This window comes from Talpa europaea, assembly GCF_964194135.1.
Source record: "Talpa europaea genome assembly, chromosome: 1".
Classification (NCBI taxonomy): Eukaryota; Metazoa; Chordata; class Mammalia; order Eulipotyphla; family Talpidae; genus Talpa; species Talpa europaea.
In genome coordinates, this window is record NC_140073.1 from 80127077 (window position 1) to 80153228 (window position 26152).

Consider the following 26152-nt stretch of genomic DNA (forward strand, 5'->3'; position numbering starts at 1 on the left):
ATCTATGTAGCTGTGAAACGCATGAGTTTATCTTTTTTGGTTGCTGAGTAATATTCCATTGTGTATATATACCACATCTTCTTGATCCAGTCATCTATTTTTGATCATTTGGGTTGTTTCCATAGCTTACCTATTGTAAATAGTGCTGTAGTAAACAGGGATGCAGGTGTCCTTTTGAATTAATGTTTTTGTGTCCTTTGGGTAGATACCTAGGAGTGGAATTGCTGGATCCTCTAGAAGCTCCATTTTTAGCAGTTTGAGGAAGCTCCACACATCTCCATAGTGGTTGGACCAGTTTACATTCTCACCAACAGTGTAGGAGAGTTCCTTTTTCTCAACATCTTCACCAACATTTGTTGTTGCTGGTTTTTTTGATATATGCTATTCTCACTGGTGTAAGGTGGTATCTCATTGTGTTTTGATTTGCATTTCCCTGATTACAAGTGATGTTGAACATTTTTTTCTTATGCCTGTTGGCCATTTGCATTTCCTCTTTGGAGAAGTGTCTTTTTAGCTCTTCTGCCCATTATTTGACTGGGTTTACTTTTGTTGAGTTTCATCAGCTCTTTGTAGATCTTTGTGATCAGTCCCTTATCATTAGTATACACAATACAAAGTATGTGTATACTTTGTATACAAAATACAATACAAAATACATTAGTATGCACACAGCAAAGATTTTTCTCCCAAGCAGTGGGATGTCTTTTTGTTTTGGTTAATGTCTTTTGCTGTACAGAAGCTCTTTAATTTGATGTAGCCACATTTGTTTATCCTTTTCTTCACTTTCTTTGCTTTGGGTGATGGGTCTTTAAAGATGTTATTGAGGTGTATGTCATGTAGTGTTTTCGCCTGTTTTTCCTTCTCCGTATTTTATAGTTTCAGGTCTTATATCGAGTTCTTTAATCCATTTTGAGTTGGTTTTTGTGCATGGTGTGAGGTAGTAGTCTAGCTTTATTTTTTTTGCAAGTAGTAGTCCAGTTTTCCCAGCACCATTTATTGAACAAACTTTTTTGTTCCATTGTATATTTTTTACTCAAGAGTAATAACTTTATAATGTTAGTGAAATAGTCATTGCTGATATTTGGGAGCAAAAGGTACAAGTGCATTGACACCTAAAACTGTAACCTCATATACCTATCTTTAAAGCTAATCCTAAAGTGGCTAGTTAATCTAAAATTTATACATTGCTGTATGCTTATTAAAAGAATTTTCTATAATCCATTTCATATCTGAATATTGCAGTGGATGTATGGTAATGAACAGCAGTCAACTTCAGATGCCATAATAATACTTTTTCAGTTCCTTATTTTTTTGCCTTTCCTGAAGTCAGACCTCTCAGGTTCTTATCTATGAATCATTCACTTTATTTTTTTTATTTAAATTTTATTTTTATATTCCCCATACAATTACAATTCCCTTATTTTGACCCCAATCCCTCCTTTCCCCGCCCCCCCTGCCCCCCATAGAGTGTCTCTGGTTCATAGTTGTTGGTTGATTTTGATATTTTCTTTCTTATAGTTATTCTTTTTCCTGGTCCCTTATTTAAGTTTTTTAGATTCCTGCTATGAGTGAGACCATCCAGTATTTTTCTTTTTCTTTCTGGCTTATTTCGCTGAGCATGATCCCTTCCAGCGCCACCCATGTTGCTGCAAATTGCATGTGTTTATCTTTTTTGAATGCTGAGTAACATTCCATGGTGTATATGTACCACATCTTCTTGATCCAGTCATCTATTTTTGGGCATTTGGGTTGTTTCCAAAGCTTAGCTATTGTAAATAGTGTTGCTATAAACATAGGGATGCAGATGCTCTTTGGAATTGATGTTTCTGTGTCCTTTGGGTAAATACCTAGGAGTGGAATTGCTGGATCATATGGAAGCTCTATGTTTAGTAGGTCCAGAAATCTCCACACAGCTCTCCATAGTGGTTGGACCAGTTTGCACTCCCACCAACAGTGCAGGAGAGTTCCTTTTTCTCCACAACCTCGCCAACATTTGTTGTTGCTAGTTTTTTTAATATGTGCCATTCTCACTGGTGTGAGATGGTATCTCATGGTAGTTTTGATTTGCATTTCCCTGATTACAAGTGATGTTGAACATTTTTTCATATGCCTGTTGGCCATTTGCATTTCCTCTTCAGAGAAGTTTCTTTTTAGCTCTTGTGCCCATTTTTTGACTGGATCATTTTCTTTGTTTTTGTTGAGTCTCATCAGCTCTTTGTAGATTTTTGTGATCAGTCCTTTATCATTAGTGTTGTGTGCAAAAATGTTCTCCCAGTCGGTGGGGTTTCTCTTTGGTTTTGTTATTGTGTCTTTTGCTGTGCAGAAGCTCTATAATTTGATGTAGTCCCAGCTGTTTATCTTTGCCTTCACTATCACTGCTTTGGGTGACGTGTCTGTAAAGATGTCTTTAATGTGCATATCATGTAGTGTTTCGCCTATATTTCCTTCTATGTATTTTATGGTTTCAGTTCTTATGTCTAGTTCTTTAATCCATTTTGAGTTGGTTTTTGTGCATGGTGTGAGGTAGTAGTCAAGCTTCATTCTTTTGCATGTAGCGACCCAGTTTTCCCAGCACCATTTATTGAACAGACTTTCTTTGCTCCAATGCATATTCTTTGCTCCTTTGTCAAAGATTAGTTGACCATAAATCCGTGGGTTTATTTCTGAATTTTCTATTCAATTCCATTGGTCCGTGTGTCTGTTCTTGTTCCAATGCCATGCAGCTTTGTGAATCATTCACTTTACATGGTTGTTTTCAACTTATTTATGTCCCTTCTGTGTATAATGACTTTTTACCATTTAGCTGCCATATTGTTTGCTGCAACTAAATTGGTTTTCTTTCATAGCTATATTGCTGGAACCTAGTATTTTTAAATGATTGTTCCTACAACTGCAATTAAATTACTGAAGATGGATATTATTTTTAAATGATCCTGTCTGTTTTTAGGGATTAAAGTTTACCTAATAATATAAATCTGATTTAATTTTTTATCTGCCTGTCCCTTAATTTTTTAAAAATATCATCCTCTGTAAAGCTTTCCCCAGTTAGTTTTGTCATGGCTAAAGTAGGGTGGTAATCATAAAATAAGAACTGGACTAAAGGTAAATAGAACCTCATTTCATTTAACCAGTACCTTTCAACATTACTCAGAGCTGCTGGATACCCAAGCACATATACATTAGCAGGCATTTTGACTAACATTTCGACTGGTGACTCTCTAAGGTTTTCAATACAGTGTAACCTCAGTTATTTGAATGCTATAAATGATGTCAGAAAATTCTAGGGTTTTCTTTATCAAGGTAATCAAAAATTTAGGTATAGCATAATTAAGCATTTCAGGTCATTGAAGTTACACTGTATCATTTTATATCTTCTGAACTAGAATGAAGTTTGTAAATGAGAAAACCTTAGAGATCTTCTCCACATTGAATAAAAACAAACTTACCTTTTCCTCATAGGCAGATTACCCGCTCCAGCCTTGAACCAGTGGTGTGGATGTCAACAACTCTGTGTCCACTGGGTTGTCTCATTGGAGCGGGAAGTTGGCGATAACAGGGCAGTAAATTCAGGCATCTATAAAAGAAAGAGGTAAGACAGTCTTAAGGTTAGCTGAAATGCCTGCCAATGCTATTTGGTGTGGGAAGCCAGCTGCTCTTAGAAAAGTTCCCAGGCCCTTAGTTAAATCTTAAAGTTCACTTTGGAATAAGTCTCTTACCCAAACATTAAGTAACTTAGAACAGCTACAGAAATAGTTGATATAAGCAAGCAAGGCACTCATGTAACAGAAACAATACACTGTCATTGTCAGAACTAAAGAGAGATTTAGAATTCTAATGAAAGCATTCTTTTCCTCATCAGTTTGATTATAAAACTTTTTTTTTAAAGATTTATTTATTTATACAAGAACTGGGATACAGGTCAGGGGCGCGGGAGGGTGAGAGAATTCACCAAAGACAGAGCGGGGAACAGAACAGGCAGATGGACCAAAGACACTGCGAGGGAAGCTGCGGGCGAGGCAGGAGAGGTCCACTGAGCCATGTGGGTTTCTCCCTGGCAGGCTGGAATTGAACCTGCACTGCAGAGGCTGCAGACAGCTTCACAGCGTGGCGCTCAACCCGCTGCACCACCAGGGAGACCCTGATAATGAAACTAAACTCTATTTTTCCTTTCTATATATGCCTGTTTTCTGTATATTTTAAAAATAGAGATTTCTTTATCTTACTTCACTCTCACTTTTAAATCTTTTGTATAATTTGGCAGGAGGCAAAAATAGTACTTTTAAAAAATTTAGTAGTTTAAAACAGATTCAGAAGTGTATAATGAAATGATGGCCTTAGTTTGCTGAAATGTTTCTAAGATTTATTTTGTTTAGAAATTTAAGGTATTGGGCCTCCCCTGGTGGCGCAGACGGTTTAGCGCAGAGCTATGAAGCTGTCTGCAGCCTCTGCAGCGCTGGTTCCATCCTGGCCGGCCAGTGAGGGTCCCACATGGCGCAGCAGACCTCTCCTGTCTCCCCCGCTGCTCCCCTCAGCAGTGTGTTTCAGTCAGTCTGCCTGTTCTGTTCCCTGCTCTGTCTCTGGTGAATCCTCTCACCCTCCTGTGCGTCTGGCCTGTACCCCAGTTCTTGCATAAATAAATAAATAAATAAATCTTTTTAAAAAAAGAAATTTAAGATACTCACAAATACATGATTACATATACTGTATGTAAAAAAATCTAGGGGTCCAACTAGATTTTCTTACATTTATAATATAAATATTTTTATCATGTATTTGAAAAGAATAATTCCAGTTTTACAACAGGATAGTTAAGTCATAAGAGCATTAAATGAATTAATTTGTTAAAGCTAAGAATGTGTTTTGGAGACCTCGCTGGTGGCACTGGGGTTAAAGTCTCAGCGCTTTCAAGCTGTCACCAGCCACTATGGCATGGGTTCTATCCCCAGCCAGGTAGATAGTCCACATCACACAGCAGACTTCACCTTCTCTCACCCTCTGCTCCCCTCAGCAGTGTATCTCAGTGGATCCACCTGTTCTGTTCCCCACTGTCTCTCCTTTCACTCCCCTGAACCTTTGGCCTACCCCCTACTTCTTGTATGCATAAATGAATAAAAATAAATCTTTTTTAAAAAAAAAAAAAAGAATGTGTTTTGGGAAGTGAAATTTTGTAATTGTTCTTTTCCACAGACCACAGCCTTATGTCTGTCTTCTGGATCTCAGTGGAACTTGCTCCTTCCATAGAGGAAAGACCAATATAAAATACATTATTATGATTTTATAATCATAACTTTAGGTTACAAATTCAATCTCCAAAAAAGAATTTCTCTTCTCCAACCTATTTAAATTAATGTTAAAAAAAAAAAAGATGTGGGGGCCTCCCTGGTGGCGCAAGGGGTTAAGCACCGCACTATGAAGCATTCCGCAGCCTCTGCAACAGGATTTGGATCCCCGACCGGCCAGGGAGCAGCCCACATGGCGAAGCAGACCTCCTGTCTTGCCCACTGCTCCCTTCAGCAGTGTGTTTCAGTCTGTCTGTTCTGTTCCCCACTCTGTCTCTGTTGAATCCTCTCACCCCCCGCATCTCTGGCCTGTACCCCAGCTCTTGTATTCATAAATAAATAAATTTAATAAAAAAAAATGTACCCTACTGTAATTAAGAATTTGTGGCAACTTCATTGCATTTTGAAGAACTCTCTTAAGTTTTGGTTAATTCAATCACAAAATATTAGATTGTTTTCAACTATTGAACACACCAAAATTTTCACTTAGATTTAGAGGTACATTGCAAAGAGAATGCACAGGCTTTGCTTTTTGCTAGACCTGGCTCCAATTCTGGTATAGTTGGTATAGTTATGCGCTTGCCTTTTGACCTTGGACAGATGCTAAAGCCATTTGAACCTCAGGTTTCTCAGTATTTATAATAACAACTGTTTTAAGTGGTTAATGTTTAATTTCTATTCATCTATTCATTTCAGCTTCAGAACAACCCTATGAATTTGGTACACTCTAATTTCCATTTGCAAATGAAAAAACTAGGAAATGGAAAGGTGATGTAACTTTTGCAAGTCCTAAAGGAACTAAAGAGATAAAGCTGAAGATTGTTTTTATAAATTTTTGTTTAATTGACGTAACATTAAGGTCCCCACATTAGATATGGCCACCAGAGTACACCCACCACTAGATCACCCATAGTCTAACCATGGTCCACTGTGCTTCCTTCCCTCATTGCTCTTACTCCTCTCCCAAACCCTTTCCCTTCTGGATGCTTCATTTCTATACTCAAAAGTTGAATGTCTGAATTCAAGCAGTTGGATTATAGAGCTCACACTATAGTTGATATGGCCTCTAAATCATAACATGGGGTACTTAATTTTCTGTAAATATTTTGTATTTTTTATCAGTCTTTGTTTTGTTTGTTTTTTAGACCTGATCAGAAATTTAATGAACATATTAAGGATGATAAAGGTGAAGATTTTCAGAAACGATATATTCTCAAGAGAGATAACTCTAGCTTTGACAAAGATGATAACCAGGTACTCTAAGACAACTTGAGCACTTTTATAGGCGCATGACTTATACCAGCATATCATTTCTCAGGAATTAATTGTTCTCTTTTCTTTAGATGAGAATACGTTTGAAAGATGACAGAAGAAGCAAATCTATTGAAGAAAGAGAGGAAGAGTACCAGAGAGCTAGAGACCGAATATTTTCCCAAGATGTATGTACTACCTTATATTTAAGACTTACTGCTAATTGCATTGTAAGGGCTCGCTTTTCCCTTACTCTGTTGATCACACATTTCTGACCAGGTTTGTTACATATAAAGTCACCTTTTAGAAGTAGTGCTACACTATAGAAGTTACATACATTTTGTAAAAGTTGCAAGGAGATAGACTACAGTAGTAGTATACAGAACTGAGCATATAGGGTACTGAGTATATAGTTTGTATTATTTTTTGTTTCCTTCCAGACCTAACAGACTTAAAGAGTCATAGAGCATTGATTATTGTCTGCAAAATTATGTTGTCAATAATGGACTTCCCTTGAAAAGTAACTTGTTTCAATAATGACATTATGCTGTATGCTTTATAAAGAGACATGAAGGTAAAATAGGTGACACAGTAGAGAAAGTGCTATAAACCAAAATTGGGAGCAAAAGGGAGAGTTAGTTTCCCAAGAGAAGACCTAAAAGAGTGAATTGTTTAATTAGAGGCTCATTATTTGCAGAAACCCAGAAACAATCGAGAACTTGACACTTGAGGAGTTGAAAGATTTTAACAGCTGAATTATAGCCTAGGTGACAAAGAAAATAAGGAAAGTTAGGTTGTAGAAATAAGCAGGAATCTGATGAATTGATAGCTAGTTAAGATGCTGGGGCTTTTAACTAGAGGGTGGGTCAGCAAACTTTTTCTGTGAAGGACCAGATTAAGTATTTTAGACTTTTCAAGCCATACAAACCTTTATTGCAACAATGCAAATCGACTTTGTTAATATGAAAGCTGGCTTGTAAGTAAATGGGTATAACTGTATTTCAGTAAATTTTATTTTATCACCTATTTTGGTGATAGGGCGCAGTTTGCTGATTTCTGTACTACAACATCAAGGAGTTTAAGGAGGGAAGAGGCATGATCAAATTGACAATTTTGAGAGATTGCTATGGCTTCTGTTGCTTAAAATGGATGAAAAAAGCAAAAACTGATAGCTAGGTGAAAGATCTTTATAATAGTACAAACACACACAAAAAAAATGTTGACTAAGCTAGGGTAATAACACTAGGAGCAGTTTGTCCATAAATTGTATTGGGGCATCACTGGCTTATTTACTGTCTCCACAGTCAAAGCACATGTGATAAAATATTTGTTGATTGAATGAAGTGTGTACCTTAACTATATATATATATATATATATATATATATATATAGTGTGTACCTTAACTATATATATATATATATTTTTCTTTTTTTTTTTGTGGGACCCTTGCCAGTGGCCAGGGATCGAACTGGCACTGCAGAGGCTGTGGGCAGCCTCTCAACCCAGCACTCAACTGCTGTGCCACCAGGGGAGGCCCTTAACTATATATTAATGAATATGGCTTCACTTGTTTGAAGGAGAATGTCTGTATTACAGAGTAATTCGTACAGCAAAAATAAATAGCTTCAAAATATGTATTTGTTGAAAGTAAGCCTAGTGTCTCTAAGGCAAAAATAAAAATTCCATTATCATTTATTTATGTACTCTTATCACCACTTTGGATTTTTATTATGGGGATACTTTTTAAATACTATTACATATGATTCTTGTTGTCATCATTGATTTATGATGGCATTATACATTTACATAAACTCACCTTTTCATATCTATTCTTTCTTTCTAGTCCCTGTGTTCCCAAGAGAATTATATTATTGACAAAAGGTAAGAGAATTTTTAACATTTGTTTTGGCAGCTATCTGACTGATACTAATAAAAATTAAAATGTCTTATTAAAATGCCAACAGAATTCAAGATGAGGATGCTAGTAGTACCCAGCAGAGGCGCCAGATATTTAGGTATTGGAAGCATGTTTTCATGCAGCATTGAAAACTTAAAAAGTATTTTTTTCTTTATTCTTTCCATTTTTTTGATATTAGTTTTTCAAAGTTTTATTCCTAAATTACAGAGTTAATAAAGATGCTTCAGGGAGATCAACAAATAGCCATCAAAGCAGCACTGAGAACGAGCTGAAGTACTCTGAACCACGGCCCTGGAGCAGCACTGATTCAGACAGCTCTCTTCGAAACTTCAAGCCTGCTGTAACCAAAGCCAGCAGTTTCAGTGGAATATCAGTCCTGACAAGAGGTGATAGTTCTGGAAGCAGCAAAAGCATAGGCAGGCTTTCAAAAACAGGTATCAATATCTGTCTAGAATTCTTCAGTCAGAACATTGGTTTCCATAATGTTCTTAGCTCTTTATTTATCATAAGGCTTCTGTAAATATCCTAAAATATAAATTTTGTAAAATAAAACCAACAATACATCAAGTACCTCCAGAGTACTTAAGAGATTATATATTTATTGACATTTATGATTCATTCTCCGTGTGAGATACCTACAAACATCAATTAAGATATAAATTCTCTGTTGTGACATAAACTTAGGTAGTCAGGTTGGGTTCCATGTAATGTCATTTCTTATTTGAGTACCTGAGCTAGTTGAAAATTCTTCATTGCTTATTTATAGTTAGAAGGCACAGTTCCTCACCTAGGGTTATTTGTCATTGATTGCATTTTAAGCTAACAGTATAAATTGTTGGTTGCAGTTTTCATGACAAAGTCTTATTTGCCAAACAATGAATAAAATTGCTGAGAAGTTTCTGAGAAATTTTAAGACTAAAGAAAAATATTCAGTGTAATTATTATGAATGAGAGAGTGGAAAGATCAATAACATTCTAACTTCTTTGCTTTTAGAGTACATAGACTCATAACACTTCTTTTCACTTTCACTGTCTTCAGTACTAAAGAAGCTCACATTTCTTTTAAGATCCTTATAGATTTTCATTTTTACCCCCAAATAAGCATGGAAGTCAGCAGAAATTACTCTCTGTCTTGCTATAGATATGTGCTATTCTACAGAAAACAATTGAAAAGAGAGGTATATATTTGAAGGTGACCTCTTATTTTTTAATTCCTGATTGTAGTCAGTGCTTGAAATTGTTAAAGCTTATAAATTGTATTTGTTAACTTTTTAACTTATGTGGGTGTTAAAAATATCTTAGCGTATATAATAATATATTGTTGAAGATAGGTTAATATTATGAATATAAGACCTCTGCACATGTACCACGGATGTATTTATTTATAAAATGGCCACTTAGTCTTTGTAACAGAAAAACTACTCGTGTCATGAGAGTTATTTTAGACACACTGGCCAAATGAAAATGTTTTAAGAACATGTACTATCTGTAACCTTCATTATCTGCAGAGATGAGAAGAAATATTATTTAACTCTTCTTTTATTAAGAAAAATTATTTTTATATAGTTTTTGTCAGTAGTACTGCTTGGCACCACTTAAAATAGAAGTTGCTTTTAGAAAGCAGGCTGTAGTGTCACATATTTATTTCATTCATAGAGGATTAATTTTCAGTCCCAGAGCAAACTCTATTACAAAGAAGCCTAACTAATTATATACATTATTAAAAATCTTATTTTCTTTCATTTTCTCATTTTGTACTTTAACAAATATATTGAAAGTGACATTTTCAGACTCTATTTAATAGAAAATGAGATAGATTACAGACATGAAAGCAGTTTAAAAATAAATTACCAAGTTTATTAAATAAAGTGACAAAAATTTAAGCTGATACTAATGTAAGTACATGGAATATTTTTTCATGCTATCTTTGTCCCTGATAAATTGAAAGTTGACATTACAAATCAGAAGATAGTATGATTATGAACTGAAATGAAATTCTGCACTGAAACTTGACTATTGTTTCTCTTGATAGAGAATTTATTATATTTGTTATTTCCTGTATTGCTCAATCTTTCTATGTTCTTATAGATAAGGGGTTTCTGATATTAGAGTTATCAGACATCTTGCTGTGCTAAATTCTTTTTCCTGGGGGGAAGGTTTTAATCTGTATGTTTCTAGGTGTTAATCTAAAAGGTAAAATGTATAAAGTTTGTCTTTTGGGGGATGTGAGTAACGTGCTTTTTGTGAATGTCTCTGGCTGGAGTTATTATCAATTTGCATAAGTTGCATGCTTTGGCTGTGACTTCTTTTAACACTTATGTGATCAATTTGCTGTGTTAAACTTGTTCATATGGGGAAGGGAAACAAAATTAATTATATGGTAAATCAAAAACAGCTTGATGCTTTTTGTGGTAATTGCATGTTATGCAATATGAGTTTTATTGTTACGTACTTAAAACCTGCGTTTTTATATGAGGTTTAAAAAATCCATATTTTTCATTACTCCTCCCCTAGGTTCAGAGTCTTCTGGTAGTGTAGGGTCATCTACGGGCTCTCTTTCTCACATCCAGCAGCCTCTCCCAGGTACAGCTCTCAGCCAGTCTTCTCATGGCGCACCTGTCGTCTATCCAACAGTCAGCACTCATAGTTCTCTTTCCTTTGATGGTGGCCTAAATGGGCAAGTCGCATCTCCTAGCACTAGCTTCTTTTTGCTTCCCTTGGAAGCGGCAGGCATACCACCTGGCAGTATTCTGATCAACCCACAAACAGGTTGGTATCTAGAAAAAGCTGTTTGTTTCCATTGAGATATTAGGGATTATTTGGAAGTTTAAAAATGTTTATTAGATGTATTGTCTGTACTGTGTATGTGTTGTCAGCTTTGTATTTTTTGTGGTTAATTGGAACTTTAATAAAAAGATTTTAAAAATGTTAAAAAGACATTTATAGCAGAAAGTAATTTTCCCCTTGTGACATCATCTTTTAGGTCAAATAATGGCCTAACTATAATTATAAAACAGTTTATTTCCTAGAAATGAGACAACCAGATTTGAAGGAACTTTATTGATTAAACAGTTTTATCCTGAAAAAAATAGTATGCATTTCCTGAAGAAGGAGAAAGTATACAACTTTCATTTATTGTATAATGAAGTAGAACAAACCTATTGAAAATGCTCTTCTGAATACAATAATTGTTTTCTGAGTAAAAGGTAAAGGATAACTCATGCATCTAAAAAAATGTATATAATTGTCATTTAGCATTGACAGCACATATTCTTTGCAATTCAGTAATAATTACACTTAGCAATTAACTATGTCATATACTGTGTTGAGTGCCTTAAATACATTAACCCTGTTAGACAAAAATTCTCATTTACAAATAAGAAGACTGACTTCAAAGAGATTATAAAACTCTAAACATCATACATTTGATTATGTATATTGGCAAAAATAACCAGAAAAACTATAATGTTTTAGAAGATCACAAGTAGTCTTGGTGTAACATTGCCTAATCAGTTGGTAAGATAATGAAAACAATCTTAAATCATTTGATAACCTCCATAAGTATTCACAGACTTAGCTGATGGTGTAGTGGCTGGGTAATAAGATAAATACAGGTAAGAGTATCTGAGTGTTCCTGAGCCTTTTCTTTGTTTTTCATAGAGAAAATCATTGTTTGAAGCTCACTACCTTCAGGTTTCACTTGCATCTCTTTTTTAAACTTCAAGTGTTGAATTTTTTTTTTCTATTATAAGAATTGAATTACCATAAATAATTAACTCTTCAGATTTAGCTTTTGCTTAGAAGCAGTCATCTCTCAGGTCTTTTCTATTACTAAACTCCATGTTTTTCTGAACCAGGATATAACATGATTTATTATTTTACTATTTCCTGTTTTCTTTCAAATCACATAGTATGTTTTTGGTAACATGAAAGATTCAAATGAGTAGGAAATGCAAATGAATTGATTTCTTAATTTAAATGTATTAGCCAAAGTGATCTGTTTGCTTTTTGAGAACATTTCAAAAATGTTCAGCACATCCAGCATTTCAATGCACATCCAGCTTTTTTTCTGGCAGTTCTAAAGCTGCTTTATAAAGTATTTTTACCCAAATCTTCTCTGCTTTTTTTACTTAAAAATCATTTCGCAATCAAGAAATAAACAGCATGACTTGTTTTTAGTTACCTATACACATCACATAAGTTACTAGGATACTGATAAAGTTTGATTTTGGGGCCTCCTTGGTGGCGCAGGCGGTTGAGCGCAACGCTGTGAAGCTGTCCGCAGCCTCTGCAGTGCCGGTTCAATCCCCGCGGCCTTGGAGCAACCCACATGGCGAGTAGACCTCTCCTGTCTCACCCGCTGCTCCCCTCAGCAGTGTATTTCGTCATTCTACCTGTTCTGTTCCCCTCTCTGTCTCTGGTGAATCCTCTCACCCTCCTGCGCATCTGGCCTGTACCCCAGTTCTTGTATAAATAAAATAAATCTTTAAAAAAATTTTGATTTTAGAGGTCTTTCCCCACTTGATAGCAGTGCAACAATGCATTCTACTCTCCCAAATATCATTTTATTATATGTCATAGTTTTTTCAAAAATGAAAATAAAATTAACCCTGAAAGAAATGATGTTTTGAAAGCAATTTAAGAAACTTTTATTCATTCATATTTTGTCACATTGACTTCTGTATTCTTCCCATTCTAAATGGATGTTATCATCTGTGGTTTATTTTGCATGATCTTTATTTTGAATCTATCTATATGTACATTAAAAAAAAATCTGGAGGAAGGTACCCAGAATGTTAACATTTGGGGAGATTTATGGATTATTGAGATTATGGGTGTTTTATATTTTTATGATCTCTATTTGTTGGTTATTTCCCCAAAATAAAAATAATACTTTTTATAAGGAAAAATTGTTTAGAATGTATGTGTAGAGAAAATAATACTTTATTTTACTTAGCTACTTAAAATACCATCTCCCTCATCGTAGTTATTAGTAAGTAGTAAGAATGAGACTCAAAATTAATACTGAGTTTCTCTAGTTTTATTTGTAACCTTTGAATAATGCTCATTAGAATTGAACAGAATTTATTTTTTTGTTGTTTTGACAACTTCTAAGGACATGGAGTTATAAGGAGTTACAAGGACATAGCTGTTAAACCCATAATTTGAAATTTGCAGCTGTCAACCACTTAAATTTTTATCCAATTTTAATTTTATTAAATACATAGACTGTGGCCTATAAATTAGATATTTGCACCACCTAATAGAAACTGCTTATTAATTTTTCCATTGTGGGGGCCTCCCTGGTAGTGCAAGGGGTTAAGCGTTAGCACTATGAAGCAACCCGCAGCTACTGTAGCACCTCTCCTGTCTCGCCCACTGCTCCCCTCAGCAGTGTATTTCAGTCAGTCCACCAGTTCTGCTCCCCCCTCTTTCTCTGGTGAATCCTGTTACCCCCTGCACCTCTGGCCCGCACCCCAGCTCTTGTATGCATAAATAAGTCTCTTTTTTATTTTTTAAAAATTAATTTTTTCTTTGTTCCAAAGTCAAGCATTTGTTCTTAAACGGAAATGTATCAATATTATAGCATTACAGGACCACAGTCCTGTAACTGAATTCCTTGAGCAAGATGAGTTTTAAAATACACAGTTTTTCAGAAAATCTATGACTATAAAATAAGTAGGTTCTAGAACAGCATCCATGTAGTAAAACACTGTCACAAAACTTTTGAATACTTAATTCCTAAGTGAGAAAAAAAGCACTACGAATAGCCTCATGTTAGCTAAGACTTTACTTCCAAGCTAAGAAAATCTTTTGGTTTTCAAAAACTTGAAGCTTTTGGAATTGTGAATAAGAATTGTAAACGCCTTGTAAATTGTCAGTAGACCTATTTTCAATCTTTCTTGTAATTTTTTTTTTTTTTTTGATTTTTCAGGTCAACCCTTCATAAACCCAGATGGGAGTCCAGTTGTGTATAATCCTCCTATGACTCAACAACCAGTTAGAACCCAAGTGCCTGGACCTCCTCAACCACCTCTGCCACCCCCACCACCTCAACAACAAGCAGCTAATCACATTTTCTCACAGGTGCACATTTCTGTGATTACATAATGCTAACTTCACCTGCCTTTGCATTTGGGGGGCTAAATTCACTATTTTAATTGGGATAGTCCAAGTAAGTATCTCTTAAACATTAGTATTTTTCACCAGGGATGTCCCACTCACTACCCTAGTAAGAGAGGTTAATTTCAAGGGTTTTTCAACTAAGATAGAGTATTTATTGGAAAGAAGAGAATTTTGTATCTCAACAGCTTGTGTGATGAGTATTTTATCCCCAGTTCACAACAGGAAGAAATGAACAAGAGCAGTTAAAAAAAATAAGGTCACTTACTATTAGTGAGCAAAGTTACTTGTTTTTAAGATTCAACAAATCAAGTGATTAGGAGAAACTGAGTTTGGTTGCTCAACTGCTACAAGGTACCCTTTATCCCATCTATCCTTTAAAAGGTAGAGACAAAAACATTAAGTTAAAATTCCCAAAAGCATTCTTCATAATATTTTGAATTTGCTTAAATATTTAGAGTTTCACTTACATTTTTAACATCAATCTTTTCCCCGGTAGATGTGTTACTCATCCTTGAAAAACGATGATACCAGTAAACACTTTCATTCTACTTTTAAAGGTTATATAACATATCAAAAACTGTATATAATTGGTTATACCTCCTTTATCCTATAAGACTAAATATTCTACTAGTAAGAACATGCAAAATAAGTTCTTGTGAAAGAAGGGTAAAAAACTGTTACTGGAGAAATGTATTACTTTTCCTCATGAATTGTATCACTGGTATTTCAGGGGTGAAGAATGTGTGAGACGTTTAAGAAAATTATCAAATATTGTGGAAGTCATAAAAATATTTGTACCCCTGGCAGTTAAGACTCCTAACACTGAGCAAAGCAGTTTATCTAAAGTAGGAAAACTTTTAGGTTTTTGATGCACTTGTAAGAACATACAAATGAAATCATATATGTAGAGGAAATTTCCTATTTCCAAAGACTCCGATGTCTACTTTCTAATCCCATTTGAATTTATATACTCAGTTACCTAAGATGGAGTATATATAAAACATCCTCCCTGGCTTTATTCACCTTGGTCCAGTCTGCTTCAAAAGTCTTAACAATTTCTTTAAGGATATATATTTTGGAGTATTTTCTGTTAGAAATAGTTTTATATTATTTAGTATAATAGTCAATCCTAAATGAAGGTGTAGGCAGCTTAGTTTAGAAATAGACTTGTTGGACTGTAATTTAAAATCTTAAGGTATTCATCAAAATCTATGGCTGATTTTCCTGGCATTGCCTCAGGTGTTTCCGGTAATTCTTCATCAGATAAAAAATATAGGGAACTGATGAGCAAAGATATTCAGTAACCACCTTTTGTATACTCTACATAAGTTGTCCATTAAATTTCATATAAGCAACCAAAATAATGCTGTGATTTCCAAAGCCTTTAGTAGGCTACATTACTTGAAACTAGTCTTTTTAGGAGGATGTTATTTTGTGGCCAGATGCAATTTAAGTAGGATGAGGAAATGCTAAGACTTTTCTTGTCTAAAGTTAGTGTCATAATTTCACTTTGATCAGCCCACATTTTTCTTATTACCACTTCACATTGTAGGAGACATTAACTTATCCTGGGTGCATAGTACTCTTTCTTTTATCTCCAAGAAGACAAAGGCTTTTATTTCATCTGACATTTACTTTGTGTATCAGGTTCTCTGGAAGAAAGTTATGTGTTAATGACTATCTGACTTAATAACATGTTTGAATAACTTGTACATGAAAGTTCTAAAGCTACTGTACCTTTTTTTTTTTTTTTTTTCAATACAAGCACTGGGTACAGTCAGAAGCGCGGGAGGGTGAGAGGATTCACCAGAGCCAGAGCGGGGAGCAGAGCAGGCAGAAGGACCGAAGTACACTGCTGAGGGGAGCAGTGGGCGGCAGGAGAGATCTGCGCGCCATGTGGGACCCTCCTCGGTGGCCAGGGAGCAGCTGGGGATCGAACCGGTGCCGCAGAGGCTGCGGGCAACCCAGCGCTCAACCACTGCGCCACTGGGGAGGCCCTACTGCACCTTTTTTTAGTATGACGTGTGTTGTCATTTGTTAGGAAACTTTGCTAATTTCTACCTAGAAAGTTTGTGAGGAACCATGGCTGGCTACTCTGTAGAACTTTCAACTTAAATGTTTTTAATTCTTGTGAATTCAGAACTAATCTAAGCCTGTTTGTTTTTTAGAAACTATTGTGTTACTTTTGTGCTAAATGCAGCTAATCAATATATATTTACTTGTAAGAATTTTCTCCTTAGTTAGATTATTCCCTGGATAATCTTACTCAATTAATTTTGCGTTTTTAAAGTACTTTCTTTGGAAATTTTGCCTAGAGGAAGATTCACTTATCTACATTTTAACCAAAGTAAGAATTTTCATCAGGTAAAGTTACCTGGACTCTTCCAATGCTCTCTTAGTGCTTACATCACTGTTAACAGATCAGTTAACTTATCTTAGTCTGATTGCCATCTATAAAGAGGAATATGCTATCTTTAAACCAATATGTATCAATATACATTATCCCCTTTATAATAAACTATGTAAGATTGGGGAACTAATTCAGTTCCCAGTTTTAGCCTATAGAAGACCAACTGTATTCCCTAAGATTTAACATTTTTCTTTTTTTTAAAACACCTGTTTCGTGTTTGCCCCATGAAACAATTTTTTTTTTCCCCTAAAATGGAGTATTTCATTAGCAAAAAAAAATTTCAGGTGACTAGTTTCTCAACTCCTAACATGTTCTCTTAATAAAAATTTTGAGTTAACAAAAAAAATTATTTATCTTACATAAAAATATGTGTGCGTAAACCTCTGTGTGTGTGTGTGTGTGTGTGTGTGTGATTCTTTAGACTGGTGTTCTTAATGGTACCCACAGTGTATTTTTCTTTAAAGGTTGCTAAAATTTAGACAGTTGGGTTCCAATAGAGTATCTAGCCATGCTTTATCAAATAGAGAGGGTAATTGACATAGATGTTATGTAAGTTATTACTGTTTAGGTTATAAGAATGAATGTTTTTCTTTTATTATTTGGTGTTATATATATAAAATAGAGCAGCATCTTCATTAAACTAGGAAATAGGAATAAGTAACCTTGCTTTTTCTGCCTTAACCAGAGGGATTGCTTAGATAATAAGACTCAGAATGTCTAAATTATGTGTTTCAATAAATCTAATAAATGTTTTATGAAATTATTAAATTATATATTAAATTTAAACAGGTATGTTCTCAGAATTTTTATTTGAGTTTCTTTATTTAGTATTGTTTTGTTGTTTTCAAGATGACTTTATAAATGTAGTTTAAGCTTCATTTGTCAAAAAGAAAGTATACTTTCTGTTTTATACAATTCTTCTAACATTGTTTTCTGACATTAACAATGTTTGTCAACCTGTTATTCTTTAGCCTGTTCGTCCTCTGCAGTCCTCCTCACAGCCTGTTCAGTACTCTACAGCCCCTTACCCATCCCCGCTCCTGCCAGTCTCACCCACCCAGCAATACTCCGTGGTACTTTATCTCTCTTCACCTCCTGCATTGTTTTTGTGGCTGGCTATGTGATGAATGCTTGTGAATGTGATTAATTTGATAAGATTTTTTTTATTTTTTAAGCCATATATATATATGTGTGTGTGTGTGTGTATGTATAGATACATATATATATAGAGAGAAAGTATTTCTAACCTGTATTAAAAGTAAGCTATTCTTTTCCTTAAAATAGGTTATATTGCCTAGTATAATGATTGTTTAAACCCTAATATTTTCCTGCTTTTTATAATGAACTACTTTTCAGGTTGATTACTCTAGTCCTAAGATATTTTACTTACTTTCTCATTGAGGTCTGTGAGCTTCTGGGATCAAGGCTTTCTTCTGGGTTTAGATTTTCTATTTTCTTCCCAATGCCATAAATTCATGAGACTCAGTACTAGTTATTAGGGTGGGTGAATTGGAGCTTATAAGTATAGTGGACATCCTCCTAAAGTATTTTCCTAAAGAAAATCTCTGGATAGCTAAATTGTGACTGCAAAGTGATGGTATCTCCTTTATTCCATTGTGTGCTCCAAGTTATACCTCTCCATGAGAGCTCAGATGCATGACTACAATGTGAGTATATGAAACAATGTAAAGTACCTGCCTCATACTGTAGGCATTCAGTAAATATTAATTTCTTTCCCATAAAATGGGTCTCACTAACAGCCTACGTACTTTACCAGTGATAGAGTTATTTTTCACAATATATGGCCATCACATTTTTAAATTACAAGTTAGTACTTAAAACCATGTGACACATTTTAGAAACTTGTTTCATTTGGGATTTTTTGCTTTGAACTGGGGGCTATCTTATTTTCTAGCATTGGCTTTGAGTTATTTTTTAAACATCACTTTTACTCTGTAAAAATGAACTTTTTTCAACATTGAGAAGGTTAAGGTTAAAAAGATTTTTCAAAATATCATAAAAGCCTCAAAAACATTTTGAAAATTGGCAGACATTGGAATAAGAAAATGACTTTCTGGGGTCTTCCTGGTGGCATACAGGTGAAGGCTCACCGTTATCACCACAAAGGCCTGAGTTCTATCCCCAGCCAGGGAGCTAACCCCCCTGTGGCACAGCAGACCTCTCCTGAATTATTTTGTAACTGTATTATTTTGTAACTACAACTGCTAGGTAAATTTTTCCCTTTTGGAACTATTCATTGAATTAGGCTCATAATGTAGAGTAAGTCAGACCAACCATTTGGGAAGAATAAGACCATGTTTTTTAATCATTAATTCCAGTTCTCCTTTTTCAGTCTATTCTTAGCTTTAATTTCCTTGCAAAAACCAGCATACTATAGAAATTGCTTACTTGTCAACTTTGACAACTCAATTGCTATAATTTTTAAGTAACTTTAAATTTTCCTCTCAACTAAAGGTGGCATATGTTACCAATATGTGCCATTGGTATGATATTATCAAAACTTTTCAGAATTTATCCCTTATGCTGTTGATTCAGAAATGTTTTACGTCAAATGGCATGATGATCATGCTATCTTGGCTGAGCAGTGTTGCTTGCTCACCAAGTAGCAAGAGCAGTAAAAAACTGTTATTTCATTACATTTGTCTTAACATCTGTTTTTATGAAGAAAACAGTAGGGAGGAATAAAATTTATAGGCAAATTATTATTGAGAGATTAGAGAGAAGACAGAAGTGGATGGATTTTATATTTTTCATTTAGTTCTGCTAATATATTAGATTGATAGATGTAATAGGAAATACAGAGATGCAGATTGATAGATGTAATAGGAAATACAGAGATGCATAGAGCCTGAGGCTAGTGTCAGGGAAGAGGGGGCATTTAAAGTGAAGAGTAGTTAGTACTATGCCTTGCTAGTTAGTGTCTCATAAGTCCTTTCAGGAAATATTAATTAATAATAAATAATAATATGAAAATGTTCAGTTTCACTTCTAGTTTGTAATGTGCCTTTTAGTCTTAATTTAAATATCTTTTCATTTTTTAATGTGAAATGTTGTTATACCCTAAATCTTTTCTGCATGCCAAACATTTCCATTTTATATATATTTTATAAGTAATTTGTAATGACAGCATTGTAACATTTCTGCCTTAATGTTGGAATTTTCTTTTAATTGTTCTTTGTTAAGTCATATTTGTTATAGACATTTTCCATAATATCTGCTACTCAAACTAAATGAATCGATTTTCTTTGCTAAATTTGGTCTGTGTAAGAAAGACTTACTGATTTCTGACTTCTCCTTTTTTTGCAGGACAACCTTGGATCTCAGTTTAGTCACATGAGTCTTGCCCGCCAACCATCTGCAGATGGCTCTGACCCTCATGCCACTATGTTCCAGTCCACTGTTGTTCTTCAGTCCCCACAACAATCTGGTTATATCGTGACAGCAGCTCCACCACCACCTCCTCCACCTCCTCCCCCCCCTCTGCCAACTGGGCAGCCAGTCCCTACCACTGGCTATTCTGTCTCTGGTCATCCTATAAATCCGTCTGTGCTCCAGCAGCAGGGATATATTCAGCAGCCCTCGCCACAGGTACGTCAGTTTTTCATCTTTCTTTTCCAATGAAGCCTCTCCTATAAGATCACTTTTAACCTTAGAGAGCTCTTCTTTTTCCAGTTTTGCATGGATAGCATTTATGAAAATGTGTAAACATAGCTTGTTTGTCATCTTCCCTCCTCTGGAGATTTTCAGGTGTATGATAAATAAACACAGGAAAGGTAGACACTTCAACTTCAGTTTGAAGGTTAACTGTGTGACATCTGAGTTTCTTTCTGACTCTGCGGGATTTCTTTTGGTTTTTTTAGCTTAAGGAAAACACCATAAGGTAAATGCACTATAAAAATAAAATGATGAATTTCAAGAAGATGCATCAGTTTGGGGAGAATTAACAGCTTAAGAATATTGCAGCTTAAAAATAAGGGGGTTGCAATTGTATGGGGAATATAAAAATAAAATTTAAAAAAATAAATATAAAGCCATTTAAAAAAATGTAAACCAGCAACAGAGAGGAAAATTAACAATTAAAAATTAAGACTTTAAAAAAAAACATATTGGATCTTGGGCTTCCCTAGTAGTGCAGGGGTTAAAGTCTCAGTGCAATCAAGCTATCACCAGCCACTGAGCCATGAGTTCAATTCCCAGTGAGAAAGCTGATGCACACATGGCACAGCAGACCTCTCCTGTCTTGCCTGCTGTCTTGCCTCCCCTTAGCATTCCGCCTTTTCTGCTCCCCACTCTGTCTCTGAATATTCTCACCCCCTGCAACTCTGGCCTACACCCCAATTCTTATATGCATAAATAAATAAAAATAAATCTTTACTTATAAAAGAACATTGAATCTGCTAGTGCAGAAACATGTTATTTTCTATTTACTGAGATTTTCCTTAATTTTTCTCAGCAGTAATTTATAATTTTCATTATACAAGAATTATGCATGTTTTGTTAAATATATCCCTAAGTATTTAAAGCTTTAAATGCTTCTACATGAGATTATTTTTAAATTTCATTTTCTATTAACTGCTAGTAGGTATTAGAAATAAAGTTGATATTTTTTGTATTGAACTTGCATCCTGTGAACTTTCTAAATTCAGTTATCCTAGTACTGTTTTGTAGGTGACTTTGGATTTCCTACAGAGAAGATTCATTTCTACTTGTATTCTTCTTTCCAATTGTATGCCTTCTATTTCTTTTTTTCTTTTTCTTTTTTTTTTTTTTTTTTTTTTGCTTTATTGCATGCACTAACCAGGATCCAATGTTGAATACATTCACAACTCAACAAGAGGGAGTAAAATTCATAGAATCCATGTGTTAAACTTATGAAAGTGCATGGTCTTTGTTTCCATGCTTAGAGGAAACGTTTCAGTCTTTCATTATTTACTATAATTTTTTTGTACATGCCTTCCATCAGTTTAAATAAGTTCTCTTCCTATTTTTCTGAGAGTCTTTAACATGCATTGGTATTAAATCTTGGGAAATGTTTTTTTCTGCATCTTTTGAAATGATCATGTGATGTTTTTCCCTTTTATTTGATTGGTACAGTATATTATATTGGCACACATTTGAAAGTCAAACTAAACATTTCTGAAACATACCCCACTTGTCCATGATACAATGTTTTATATATTGCTGGATTCAATACTAGTATTTTCTTAAGGATTTGCACATGTATGTTCATTTTAAAATATTGGCCTATTGTTAGCTTAGAATGTCTTGTGGGGTTGTAGTGATAGAGTAGTACCATCCTCAACAGGACTTATTTCCTTTATTTTCTGAAAGAATCTGTGTGGGATTGATGTTATTTTTTAAATATTGGCTAGAATTCATTTGGAACTGGAGTTTCTTTGTGGGGAAGATTTTTATTTATTTATTTTTGTTTGTTTTAAAGATTTATTTGTTTATTTATACAAGCACTGGGTACAGTCAGAAGCATGGGAGAGTGAGCGAATTCACCAGAGACAGACCTTGGAACAGAACAGGCAGACTGACAAAGTACACTGCTGAGGGGAGCAGCAGGCGCAGCAGGAGAGATCTGCACGCCATGTGGGACCCTCGCTGGTGGCTGGGGATCAAATCGGCACTGCAGAGGCTGCGGGCAGCTTCGCAGCCCAGCGTTCAACCACTGCGCCACCAGGGATGCCCTGTGGGGAAGATATTTAAATTACAATTAAATTTCTTAGTAGAAATAGAGTTATTTCCACATTTTTGGGGGGGATCAGATTTGGTAGTGTATCAATTTCATTTATCTTGTCAAATTTACTTGCATAAAATTCTTCACAGTTTCCCCTTATTATTCTTACAGTAAGTATCTTTAGGTGTGCTAGAGATATATCAATTCTATTGATAGTCTTACAACACCTACTTAATGGTTTCATTAATTTTTCATAGTTTTCTATTTGAACTATTCCTGCTTTTATTATTATTTTCTTCTTTTTATTTTGTTTTTAATTTGCTCCCTTCTCACTTCTTTTAATTTTTTCATATTATTTTTTTATTTATACATATTTTACATCATTGTTCATTGTAATACAGTGTTTGCTTTCTCCTCTCAGGTATAGTCTCAGTAGAATTCCTACCAATAACTCACCTGTGCACCATCGCCATAATCCCTTGTGCTCTTTCTTCCCGTTTTGACCCCTCTCCTTCCCTGCAGAATGTCTCTGATTTATAGTTTCCTGTTAATATTTTTGTTGTTGTTATTTATTTTTCCCCTGATCCCTTATTTAGTTCCCCTGTATTCCTCCTATAAGTGAAACCATCCAATATTTTTCTTTTTTCCTTCTGACTTATTTCACTGAGCATAATCCTGTCTAGCTCCATCCATGTTGCTGCAAATGGCATGAGTTTATCTTTTTTTTTGATAGCTAAATAATATTCCATTGTGTATATATTCCACATCTTCTCGGTCCAGTCATCTATTTTTGGGCATTTAGGTTGTTTCCATAGCTTACCTATTGTAAATAGTGCTGCAGTAAACAGAGGGGTACAGATATCCTTTTGAATTAATGTTTTTGTGTCCTTTGAGTAGATTCCAAGGAGTGGAATTGTAGGGTCATATGGTAGCTCCACTTTAGTAGTTTCAGGGACCTCCTCCACACAGCTTTCCATAGTGGTTGGACCAGTTTACATTCCCTTCAGCAGTGCAGGAGAGTTCCTTTTTCTCCACATCCTCGCCAACATTTGTTGTTTCCTGTGTTTTTAATATGTGCCATTCTCACTGGTGTAAGGTGGTATCTCATTGTGGTTTTGATTTTCATTTCTCTGATTATAAGGGATGCTGAACAGTTTTCCATATACTTGTTGACCATTTGCTTTTCCTCTTCGGAGAAGTATCTTTTTAGCTCCTCTTCCCATTTTTTGACTGGATTGCTTACTTTGTTTTTGTTGAATTGTGTGAGGTCTTTGTAGATCTTTGCATTCAGTCCCCTATCAGTTTTATGGAGTGCAAAATTTTTCTCCCAATCAGTAGAATGTCTCTTTGTTTTGACTAGTCTCTCTTTTTCTGTACAGAAACTTTTTAGTTTGATGTAATCCCAGGTGTTTGTCTTTTCCTTGACTTTATTTGCTTTGGGGGATGAGTCTTTAAAGATGTTACTGAGATATATGTCATGTAATAGTTTACCTATATTTTCTTATATATATTTTATGGTTTCAGGTCTTATGTCCAATTGTTTTATCCATTTGACATTAATTTTTGTGCATGGTGTGAGAATGTAGTCTAGTTTCATTCTTTCACATGTGGTGGTCCAGTTTTCCCAGCACCATTTATTGAACAAACCATCCTTGTTCCATTGCATATTCTTTGCTCCTTTGTCAAAGATTTATTGTCCATATATGTGTGGCTTTATTTCTGGACTTTCTATTCAGTTTCATTGGTCTGCATGTCTTTTTTTTTTTTTTTTTTTTTTGTTCCAGTACCATACTGTTAAAATTATTATGGCTTTCGTATAGTTTAAAGCCTGGGAGTGTGATAGCTCCACTCTTTCTTTTTTAGTCAGGATAGTTGTGGCCATTTGTGGTTTTTGTGGCTCCATATGAATTTCATCAATATTTTTTCTATTTCTTTGAAGAATGTCATTGAGATTTTCATGGGGATTACGTTGAGTTTGTAAATTGCTCTTGGTAAGATGACCATTTTGATAATGTTCATTCTTTTAATTCATGAGCAGGGGCTGTCTTTCCATTTCTTTGTGTCTTCTATTTCTTGTAACAGTGTTTTATAATTTTCTTTATATAGCTCACTAACCTCCTTGATAATTTTATTCCTAGGTATTTGATTTTTTTTGTTTCAATTGTAAATGGGATGGTTTTCTTAATTTCACCTACAGATTGATTATTTGCATATAGAAAGGCTGCTAAATTTTGTGTGTTCATTTTGTATCCTGCTGCTTTACTAAACTGGCTATGTTGATTAGTTTTTTTGGAGTTTTTATGGTTTTCATTGTATATGATCATATCGTCTGCAAATAGTAAAAAAGTAAAAAATACTTTTACTGCAAGAGTAAAAAATATTTTTACTTATTCTTTCCTTATCTGAATTCCTTGTATGTCTTTCTCTTGCCTTATTGTTCTGGCTAGGACTTCCAGTATTATACTGAAAAGCAGTGGCGAGAGTAGACATCCTTGTCTTGTTCCTGATCTTAAAGGAAAGGTTTTCAGCTTTTCAGCGTTGAGAATAGTATTCGCTGTGGGTTTGTCATATATAGCTTTTACCATGTTAACACATGTCCCTTCTATCCCGAGAATTTCAAGGGTCTTCATCATAAATGGATGTTGAACTTTGTCAAATGGTTTCTCAGCATCTATTGATATGATCATATGGTTTTTATTTTTCTTTTTGTTGATGTGTTGGATTAATTGATTCAGAGGTTCAACCATCCTTGTGCCGCTAGAATAAATCCCACTTGGTCGTGGTTTATTATCCTTTTGATACATTGTTGGATTCTGTTGGCAAGGATTTTATTGAGGATTTTTGCATCGGTTTCCATTAGAGAGATTGGCCTATAGTTTTCTTTTTTTGTGTTGCCTTTGTTTTGTTTTCATATTAGTGTAATTTTGGCTTCATAGAACGTATTTGATATTATTCCTTCTTTCTCGATTTTTTGAAAGTGTTTGTGTAGGATAGGCACTAGTTCATTTTTGAATGTTTGGTAGAATTCATTTTTGAAGCTGTCTGGTCCTGGGCTTTTGTATTTGGGGAGAGTTTTGGTTACTGTTTCAATTTCACTGCTTGTAATTGGTCTGTTTAGATGTTCTGTTTCTTCTTAATCTAGCTTTAGATGATTGTGTAATTCTAGGAATTTGTCCATCTTTTCTAGATTGTTGAACTTGTTTGCATATAAGTATTCATAGTAAGCCCTGATTATTCTTTTGATTTTTGCTGTGTCTGTTGTAATTTCTCTTCTTTCGTTTATGATCTTATTTATTTGTGCTTTTTCCTGTTGTGGCTTTTTTTGTTGTTGTTTGGGGGGGGTGGTTTGGTGAGCTTGGCTTGAGGTTTGTCTATTTCGTCTATTTTTTCAAAGAACCAGCTTTTGGTTTCATTGATCTTTTGAATTGTTTATTTAACATCTATTTCATTTATTTTTGCTTTG

At 34.7% G+C, this 26152-nt stretch overlaps 1 protein-coding gene across 4 annotated transcripts in view; it reads left to right on the top strand.

The window, feature by feature from the left end:
- Positions 1-26152, top strand: part of R3HDM1 (R3H domain containing 1) — a gene marked incomplete at both ends in the record, with an annotated part of 102375 nt that overhangs the window by 28157 nt on the left and 48066 nt on the right. For 2 of the 4 annotated variants that reach the window (XM_084244938.1, XM_084244937.1), the window contains 8 exons: positions 6425-6533; positions 6623-6718; positions 8375-8412; positions 8496-8546; positions 8657-8883; positions 10964-11218; positions 14385-14536; positions 20313-20594. In XM_084244938.1, the coding sequence (XP_084101064.1) occupies positions 6425-6533; positions 6623-6718; positions 8375-8412; positions 8496-8546; positions 8657-8883; positions 10964-11218; positions 14385-14536; positions 20313-20594 (1210 nt within the window). Of the gene's footprint in view, positions 1-6424; positions 6534-6622; positions 6719-8374; positions 8413-8495; positions 8547-8656; positions 8884-10963; positions 11219-14384; positions 14537-17956; positions 18059-20312; positions 20595-26152 lie in introns of all 4 variants that reach the window. The other 2 variants (XM_084244936.1, XM_084244939.1) reach the window with 2 other exon arrangements.